At 37.1% G+C, this 10,796-nt stretch overlaps 1 protein-coding gene across 1 annotated transcript in view; it reads left to right on the forward strand.

Annotated features, from left to right (window-relative positions):
• Nucleotides 1–2,599: 2,599 nt before the first annotated feature.
• The window catches only part of CLVS1 (clavesin 1), a 256,850-nt gene continuing 248,653 nt past the window's right edge, over nt 2,600–10,796 (forward strand). The window contains exon 1 of the mRNA XM_006874047.1: nt 2,600–3,054. Within this exon, the coding sequence (XP_006874109.1) occupies nt 2,600–3,054 (455 nt within the window). The remainder of the gene's footprint in view (nt 3,055–10,796) is intronic.

Below are 10,796 nucleotides of genomic sequence, written 5' to 3' on the forward strand. Positions count from 1 at the left end.
AAAGCAATAGATTTCTTGCTTCTGCCACAAATTCCCCCAGCTGTGAGCCTTCCAACCTTCTAAGTATTCCTTTATATGTGGTTCAGAGTTCTGGAACCATCCCCTGAGCCTGCTTGGTCGGGTATTCTGTGTTGTTGTTGGTGGAGCTCTCTGCTATATGTCCACCCGATCCGCCATCTTGTTTGTTCCCATAAACTACCTTTTGAAATGGTTGGACATCGATCAATTCATTTGGTATTTTGATTCTATATACTTTCCACCTTCTTTTGGTGCTTACTGTGTCATTAAGTATTTTTCCCATTACTGTTGTTGTTAAGTGCTGTCAAGTCGATTCCAACCACAGTTATCCTTTGTAGGGTTTCTGAGGAGCAACTGGTGAACTTGAACTGGCAACCTTGCAGTTCAAACCAACTTTGGAGCCCAGCACATTAACTCTCAGTGCCACACCAGTACTATTGCAACCCAAAGCTTGAAATTTTTTTTTTCTTTTTTAAATGTGAGAAATGCTCAGCATGTTTTCCCCTTTTGATTTTCTAATTTCAAGTTTTTGTACTCCATTTTAATGCTTTATTTATCTTCTCTAGATGTACTTTGAAATTTTATGTTTAGTTCTTTTACACTGCTGATATTGGTACGTGTAGTTTCAGCAGTATTCTCAATATAGATTGTACAGAGCATAGGAGTGAATTTGATGAGTAAGACAATGAGGAAACTTTTTGAAGGCTTTAATGAGGGTAATGTAGAGGGAATTATAACATCAGATGAAGACTGAACTAGTTGGATTTTGAAGTTGCTTCTAGTGCTGGGAATCTAAGATTCCAGTTAATAGAAATATTTTCATTTACTCTTCTAGATAGTTAAATCAGTGAAGTGAAAGAATCTCTTCTATTTCTTGTTTCAGCCCGTTAAAGAGTGCTGCTTCCTTTTAAAATGCTTACAAACTCAACATTTTATAATTATTTACTTAATTCTATTATCTTAAATATTAGTGCCAGTAACGTGATTTATTTATTCTTGATCTTTCCTATATCTGAATGACAACATAAAGCAGAAATGCAAGTTGATTGTCTCAAGTTGAGGACACCCTTAAGTTTAGGAGTACTAATCCTCAACTAAGCAGGAGGCTTGTTTGCCCTTTAAAAAATATTTTTATGATAAAATATTGCCAATTATAATTAGGTTGAGAGTGAATAGTGTTCCTTTTATTGCAAATACTGTTGAGGTAAGAAAGGTAGAAAAACATGCATTCTTCCAAGTTTATTCACACTATCTCTTTTGATGTTTGGAACTTCCAGGTTAGATCAAATAAATGCTTGAGAGAGCTTAAGCATTTATATTTAAAAGGAGAGAGAAGTAAGTAGTATGTGTATTTTTTTGTGGAACACTGATAGCATACATAGTGGATTACATATTAGACTGCTAATTGCATGATTGGTGGTTTGAATCCACCAGCTGCTCCATGGACTAAAGAGGACACTTTTTGCTCCTATAGAGATGTATAACCTTGAAAGCCTTACACAGAGTCTCTACAAATCAAAACTGACTCAATGGCACACAACAACAACAATCATAAGGGATTTAACCAAAGGCATTGAAGCATTCAATCATTATCTTAAGCCATCAGTATCTTAATACAATAGAAAAAATGATGTAGAATGGAATAGTTATAAACCTGAGTGGGTGTTGGGCTAGGCTGGCAGCCAAGCAAGAGTTTCAAGGCTATTTGCCCTTCCTGTAGAAATACACCATACATAAATGGCAGTGCAGTTTTTAAATGTCCACATGTGACTATCCTTTCTCATTGCTACTGAATTTGGCTATTGAATTTCAACTTTGAGTCATAATCTTTCCTCCATCCTCTGTTGGAAGTTTCCTTTGATTGACTAGTACCTGTGAGGTTAGGATAAAGAAAACTTTTAGGCAGTGATTTTTTTGTTGTTGTTGTTTTTATTTGGTTTTAACAGTCCTTTGCATTGTTGAAATGCAAATGTCTGCCTTACAAAAAAGAGAGAGTTCTGTGAAAGATACTTTTGTTTGAGAAAAGACGCTAACAGAGTAATAAATTGTATAGAAATCATAACTTCTCTGCCTGTGAATAACCCCACAAAGCATGCTATTCTATTTCTTAGGTTGATTAATAAAATAGCAAATCTATTGTTAATCTGACCATATACTGGTCAACACAACTAAAAGTTCTCAAATACGTTTCAAATACTTGGCATGTCATACATTCAGTGTGTCAATAATAAAAGTATGCTAACTATCCATTTTAAGGATAATTAACAATTGTTTGAATACCTAATATGAACCATAATATAATGTATGTACTGCTTTTCTACCTAAGGTCCACTTAACTGACCTAGATTTTCTTTGTATTATTTCTATTTTGTTTCTCTTGTGTGTATTTGTTTTGCAGCAAGTGATGGCCTTGGTTTTCCTTCTCTCTTGGATGACAACTACTACATAAGGCCTGAGCCTCCTACTTTTCTCCAGGAACAGAAGAAGATTCCCTCTGTGGGTTTTTTGTTGTTGTTGTTGTTGTTGGCAGTCTTGTGAAAACACTGTTGAATGGGCCACAATTTCAGCAGACCACCGGTGAATGGGACCAGTCTCTCTTCTTTCAAAATATCATAAATTAAGCAGCTGGAAGGAAGATTTAGCCAACATGACCCATCTACAGATTGGACTCAGTCCAGAGACTATAGACAAAGCACGTCTGGAACTGAATGAGAACCCAGATGTTTTACATCAGGACATTCAGCAAGTCAGAGACATGATCATCACCAGGCCTGACATTGGGTTTTTACGTACAGATGATGCCTTCATTCTGAGGTTTCTCCGAGCCAGGAAGTTTCACCAAGCTGATGCCTTTAGACTCCTGGCCCAGTACTTCCAATACCGCCAGCTAAATCTGGACATGTTCAAAAACTTCAAAGCAGATGATCCTGGAATTAAGAAGGCTCTAATTGATGGGTTCCCTGGAGTGTTAGAAAACTGTGACCACTACGGCAGGAAGATCCTTCTCCTGTTTGCAGCCAATTGGGATCAGAGTAGGTAAATGTAGATAGTGTTTTTATTTGACTTTTCTTTTCAATAAGCATAATCACTGCATGTTTGAGTTATATGGTTTTACAAGTATTAAAATATATTCCATAAACTTCAAAGTAAAGTGATTTCAGGTTCTCAGTGTGTTTTGGAACAATTGAATCTTTTCATAGGAGTTGTAAAAGATCTTGTTGCTATTGTTGTTAAGTGCCATCGAGTTGACTCTGACTCATAGTGACCCTATGTAGGGTTCCCAAGGAGTAACTGGTGAGTTTGAACTGCTGATCTTAATCTAGTCCTCAAAATGTATCATCTAGTTTAATAAAATAGAAAATTGTTCTTCTAAAAGAACCATACATTCTGTCTTAATATTCTTCTCTTGAACAACAAAAATAGATTCGGCAGATGACTGTAAATCAAACATGTCAACACATATAAATAAATATATGAATCCTCTCCATTACTTTGATATTTTATATTTCTTCTGAGAGGCAGACCTCATTATCAAAATGTCCCATAGACATTTCTCCCTGAAAGTTTTGTAAAGAATCCCCAAACTCAGTATGTTCCAACTGAACTTACCTTCTATAGTATGCCTTCTTTTCCATCCATTAAGTCTCTCAAACCAGAAATTTTGGAATCATCTTTTACTTCTTCATATCTTTTGCATCTCACATTCAACTAACTGCCATGCCCTATACTTTTCCTTTTATAATTTCCTTTGTTCTTCATTGTTATTGCCTTGGTGCAAGTTCTCATTACTTCTCATTTAATATTACTGCAGAAGTTTCCTGTCACCCCCGTCTCTAGTCTTGGCTACTCTGAGTCAGTATAGTCTGCACTGAAACCCATCTACCATTCCCATAATTCAAATTCTCCAATTATCCTCAAAGAAAAGTAAGGCTTCATGAGCCACCTTCCATATCTGCTGCTCTACTTCATCCCATTCCCTTCTTCATGTTCTCTTGATGTTTTTTTAAGTGCCATTGAGTCAGTTCTGACTCATAGTGACTGTATATAGAATTTCCAAGGAATGGCTGGTGGGTTTAAACAGCCTACATTGCTGACCAAACTGACCTTGCAGTCCAGTGCTTATCCTACAGTGCCACACCAGATCTCCTCATGTTCTCTTATCCATCATGAAATAAATGCAAGCCTTGCCTTAAATAGCTGTGGTTTTTCACATGCCTGCAAACATTTGAAAGGAGCCCTGGTAGTGTAGTGGTTTATGAGCTGGACTGATAACTATAAGGTCAGTAGTTTGAATTTACCAGTCACTCCATGGGAGAAAAATGAAGATTTTGTTCCTTTAAAGATTTACAGCCTCAGAAACCCTATACAAGGGCTCTATGAGTTGGAACTGTCTCAGTGGCACACAACCATCACCACCACCCAAGCCTTTGAACTTGTTCCATCAAAGGACTGGACAAACCATACTAAAGGAGACATCAACTGCCACATCCCAACTCAAATCATCCCAGAAGCAGTCTGCCTACTGATTTACCTCCACTTTCATGCTTCCTCAGAAAAATTGTTTTTATTAGAAACATCAAAGTCTCTGGAATCATAGCTAATATTTTCTAATATATTACATATTCTATTAAGCATTTTTATATATTATCTTTTTTAATCCACTTCACCTTTGTATGATGTTGTAGTTGTTAAATACCGTCGAGTTGGTTCCTGTATTGTATACCTGTATAGGTTTTATGAGGAGTGACTGGTGAGCTTGAACCACTGACCTTGCAGATCAAACTGACTTTGCAGTCTAGCACATTAACTCACAGCACCACACTGTATAATTATTATTACTATCCCTATTTGATATTTGATATCATAGATTTTGAGAAGTTAGATAATTCACTTAATGCAATACATCTAGCAACATTGGGAGTTGAATTCAAGTAGTCTGACTTTAAAACTTAATTTTATCCCAGCTTGTTATTGTGAATTTACTATTGTGCTCTGCTCAAGACTTCAAATTTCTAGAGGACAATAGACTGTGTGTATATGGTATGTTGTTGTCTTTAAATGCCATCGAGTTGATTCCAACTCATAACAACCCTGTATAGGGTTATCGAGGAGCAGTTGGTAGATTAGAACTGCCGACCTTATGGTTTGCAGTCTAATGCTGATCCTATAGCACCACAACAGGAATCCATTATATATGATATTTTATTTGTTGTTGTTAAGTTCTGTTGAGTCAATTCTAACTCATAGCAACCTTGTAGATGATTTTAATGGAGTGGCAGGTGAGCTTGAACTACCTAACCTGTGGTTCAAAGTGACCTTGCAGCCCAGCACATTAACCCACAGTGCCACACCAGGACTCCATATAGGATACAGTGTATATTGCCCAATAAATGTTGAATGAGAAACAGTGAATAGATCAGATTTTGAAACTTCACCTATGGTTTGAGATTTCACCGAACTATCATCAATGAGTTCTGGTGTGGTGCTGTAGGATAAATACTGGACTGCTGACCACAAGATTGATGGTTCAAACCCACCAGTTGATCCTCAGAAACCCTTTACAGGGTTTCTATGAGTAGGAATTGACTCGATGACAAATAACAACAATGTCAATAAATTTTTAAATATATAGACCAATGCAATCCTGATGTCATTTAAAAGACACACCTTAACTGTCTAACTTCAAATTTCCTCTTCTCAAAGATGATAATACTGTGTGACACCTTAAGAACCACTCACTATTTTCTGGTTGATAAATATGATCATCTAACCCTGGGAATATATTTGAATGTTTTAACATCATCTGTCCCGAGATTAGCTAGATCTGCACCTGAGTTTATGATACATGTCCATATTTCTGGTCTGTTGGTCCATAAGCATTCATGCTGAACCTCTCTTTGAATTGATTTATGCTTATAAATATTTCTACATCTTTACATTCACCCATGTATCATTCACTCAACAAACTTTGTTGATTATAGATTTTGTGTCAATGCTTTTATTGAGGCACTGGCAACAATGATGAAGTAAAGTTGAATATCCCTGTCAGTGAAAAACCCATTGTCCAGCTGATTGTTTGGTTATGGTACAAACTCTCATATACCATAGGATAATTCCTTTTGAGATGCACACCTAGTAACATAGGGTGACAGTGCTAAATCAGAGGGAACAGTACTTCTCCCAAAAATGGTACATTAACATTTGGAATTTTAAAACAGAAGCATGTTGATGATCCTGGAGACTAATCATTCTGACTTCATTTGTGCTTGGTTGCAAGTGTTCTAGAATTCTCATCTGCTAAAAATAAACAATGCATAGTACACCATTAAGTGGTGATCTATACATAAATAGAAAAACCATACTAAAATGTCTTATTTTGTATTAGAATTTGTTCTGTATATATCTCAAATGGTGCTGTTCAGAAATAAGAATAAACAAATTGCCAAGGAAACATTCCAAAAGTTTATGATTATGATAACTTTTAACAAGTTACTTTCTGTGTTCTTCAGTTTCATCTTGTGTAAAATAAAAAAAAAAAAGTGTGTAATTTTTTAAATGCCTCCCAGCTTTAATGATTCATGAATGTGAAGTTCAATCAGCCTGATCCTATGGATGAGAAGAGATTTTTAAATTCACTTTATAAGACTCCTAATTCACAAGGATTTTTTCAGAAAAATCCCCTCTCTCCATAAAAACTGGATCTCAAGGCAAGCTAAACAGCAATATTTGTTCTAAACAAATTTGATTTTAGCCCAACTGTAATACTTCTAATGCTACTCCATTGACAATCAAAGAGTATTAGAAGCAAGTAAACACCTTGTTAATTCAGATATTGTCATTAGCCAGTTATATGACCTGGATCAAGCAACCACTCTGAGCCTCAGTTTCCTCATCTATAAAGTAAGAGTGATAATGATGTCTACCTAAAGTTGTAGTTGGGAAGGTTGAGATAAAAAATAAATTTAAGGAACACAGATCATTGTTTTGGGCAATGATCAGCACTCAATAATCTTAGCTTCTAATAATGTGGAGTCCTGGTGTGGTACTATAGAATAAGCACTGGATTGCTAACTGTGAAGTCGGTGGTGATAAAACCCACCAGCCACTCCTCAGAAACCATATACATGGTCACTATGAGTTGGCCCTGACAAGATTGCCCTTAACAACAGCAATAACAGTATTATTAGTAGTGTTCTTATAAAAAATGCTACTACAAAAATAACAGAGCATGGTTGTTAAATCAATTAAAGACAGAGATGCTGTTGTTGTTGTTATATGCCATGGAGTTGGTTCCTACTCATAGCAACCCTGTTCAGGGTTTTCGAGAGTGTAAATCTTTACCAGAGCAGAAAGCCTCCTCTTTCTCCCATGAAACAGCTCGAACTGTGGACTCTGAAGTTAGCAGTCCAATTCATAACCACTACACTATCAGAGCTTGGAGATGGGAATACATTGTTTGAAAATGGAAGTATGATAATGAGTTGATCTGCCCATGTACCTGTCCTAAGTGCCTACTTGGTTTGTCACCAACCATGGCTTCTGTCAAACAAATGCAGCAACCATGGCACCCATATGACCTGGCAGAGTTGGCACAACTGTCCCAAATGATTAATTCATTCTCAATGGTGGCCTGAGATAACAGTAAAATGATTTAAAGTTCCCAAATGAAGTTTTACTGAGATTAAAATTGCTGTTAATATTTATTAAATGTCAGTTTGAGGACAATTAAGCCATGGTATTTTCAATATGCTGTGAAAATTGGACAGTTAATAAGGAAAACATAGAATAATTGATGCATTTGAGTTATGGCATTAGAGAAGAATATTAAAAGTACCATGGGCTGACTGACAGAAAAGTAAACAAATCTGTGTTGACAGAAGTACAACTAGAAAGTTCCTTAGAAGCCAGAATGGTGAGACTTTGCCTCTCATATTTTAGGCATATTATCATGAGAAACCAGTCCCTGGAGAAAGACATCATGCTTGGTTAAGTGGAGGGTCAGCAAAAAAGAGGAAGCCCCCCAACAAGATGGATTGGTACAATGGCAGCAGCAATGGGCTCAAGCTTAACAACAATTATGAGGATGTATGAGGGCAATGTTTTTTATTGTTGTTCACAGGGTCATTAAGAATCAAAACTGACTCAATAGCACATAGCTCATCACTGGTATTTATTTGCCAAATTTGGGAGCCAATAAATTAGACATATAGAGTATCTAAGTGAGATGTTCTCAGAAAGTTTCCTCAAGTTACTTAATATTTTAGAAATCTGAAAAAGGCCTCATGATTTAACAGAAAAATGTTATAGTCGCATATTTCAATTTTGTCAAAATCTGACAAACATCATAGAATCATGTCCAATCTCTGCTCTGCCTTAATTATTTGAGAACAATAACAGTGAAAACACAAACAACAACTCTGATACTTCAAAAACAAACATCACAACAAAGGAGTCTGGATATTGCATGAAAAATATTTTCAAATGTAGGATAAGCACTTGACTGCAATGTCAGGTTCAAATCCACCAGCCACTCTTCAGAAACCCTATGCAGAGTGGCTATGAGTCAGAACCAACTCGACAGCACTTAACCACAACATAAAAAGTACCAGCAGATGGCATCATCTTTACCTACTCTTCTTTGCCATTAAAATTGATTGTTATAATGTGACTTTCAGTTGCCACACAGAGCTCAGGAACAGAACTTCTTTTATCTTCAGTTTCCTGGTAATTTTGTCTGTTAATAATTATATGTGGCTTGTTAACTTGTGATGGCTAAATGAGATATTGTAAATGAAGAGGTCTGACAAATGAATAGTCATTTCCTTCATTCCATCATAAAACTGACTTCCCCACTTCCATGTAATCCCGGGAATCCCTGGGTGGAATAAACAGTTAACACACTCACTTGATTGCTATTTAAAAGGTTGGAACTTTGAGTCAATCCAGACGTAACCTGGAAAAAAGACTTGGTGATCTGTTTATAAAAATCAGCCACTAAAAACCTATGGATTGGACTTCCGGTTTGGGAGCAGGTGAAGCAGAGACAGATAGGGAAAATCTCCCCTGCGAAAGTGCACAAAAAGCAGAGAAGAAATGTCTGCAGAAGAGTGCCAAAGTTTTGGATCTTGTATAAGGCTCCGGGCACCAGTTTCCTGTGCCCACCTGTGGAGAATCTGCCTGTGGAAGCAAAATACAGTGATTTCTGAATTGATCTGGACAGCCTGGACTGAAGTTGTAAGGCCAGGGCCACAGCCAAGTGAAGGCAGTGACCTAGCACTAGAAACCATGAAGCTATGTATCTGGAGGGAGATCTGTGACCAATTTTTCATCTTTCACTTTTAATTTTTCACATAGCTTTCCTCTTCACACCAACCACACCCTCACTGCCCAGCCTACATGCATTCAGTTGGGTGGGATCACAACCCCAAAAGGGTCTAGTATTGCACCCACAGCTTTCCCACTGCACAGAGAGGAATTCCACAGGCTGCTTCTTATGACATTTGAGTCTGGAACCCAGCCCCAAAGTTTACCTATGCAGGACCCTTTATCCCTGCCTGCACAGCAAATTCTACTGGACAGTCAACTTAACAACAATTTTATATTTGCTTTTGATTAGTGGTTTCTGTCTCTGCTTTTATATTGTTTCTGTCTTTGGCCCTTTTGGCCTCACTTTTTTCCTGGGGGTAGGAGTTTTCTCCCCCTACCTTACCCAAGAAGAGGCAGCAACTTTGCTCATATAGCCTAGCTACAAGCATACTCTGTAATATCCCTCTATATGGACAAGAGCCAATACCAGCTGCTAGGCATTACACATGAAAAGTGAAGCCTATCTCCAGATCATATCCACCAGAAGACATTCAGTAAACTTAACAACACAGCAACATACATCCATTAAAGCATTTAAAACCCACAACACTACTTAAAATGTCATAGAAAACAAAATTAAAGATCTCAGCACATGTCCAAAACCAGAAAAGAGAAACTGAGACAAATGAGATGGAAGCAGACACAGACTTTCCAGTAGAAGAGCAGGCTCTGGCTCTGCCTGAGAAGGAATTCAGAAGAATGATATGAAAACAAATGCAAATTCTCCTAAAATGAGTGGAGGAAAATAAGCAAGAAGTCAGGAAAGTATTACAGGAGCAATCAAATAAGATAGAATCAGCACTGGAAACAATTGAAAACCTTCAAAAAGAGGGCCAGATGATTAATAATAAAATAGTAGAAATGGACAATACACTAAAAGGGCAATGGAGTAAAATTGAAGGATGGAAGCCAGAACCAGCACGCTTTCTCCATACTGCTAAGATAGCAGAAAAAAAGGATTTTTTTTTTTTGTCAGAGAGTCGAAGATTCATGCTGGATAACATGAAGAGGAATAACTTAAGAATTATTGGCATTCCAGAACAGGAAGAATCACAGAATTCCACAGAGGAGATAGTTGAGGAACTACTGGAAGAAAAGTTCCCTAACATCTTGAAATATAAGAAGATAAACATTCAAGAAGCTAAATGAACCACAGGAAGGATAGACCCCAAAAGAAAATCACCAAGACATACTATAATCAAGTTCCTAAAAATCAAAGACAGACACAATGGAGAACAAACATGATGGCGGATCAGGTAGAAGTGCAGTAAAGGAGCTCCGCCAACAACAACACAGAATACCCAACCAAGCAGGCTCAGGGGACGGTCCCAGAACTTTGAACCACATATAAAGGAATATTTAGAAGGTTGGAAAGCTCATAGATGGGGTAATTTGTGGCAGAAACAAGAAAT

The sequence above is a fragment of the Chrysochloris asiatica genome, unplaced genomic scaffold (genome assembly GCF_000296735.1).
Source record: "Chrysochloris asiatica unplaced genomic scaffold, ChrAsi1.0 scaffold00259, whole genome shotgun sequence".
Classification (NCBI taxonomy): domain Eukaryota; kingdom Metazoa; phylum Chordata; class Mammalia; order Afrosoricida; family Chrysochloridae; genus Chrysochloris; species Chrysochloris asiatica.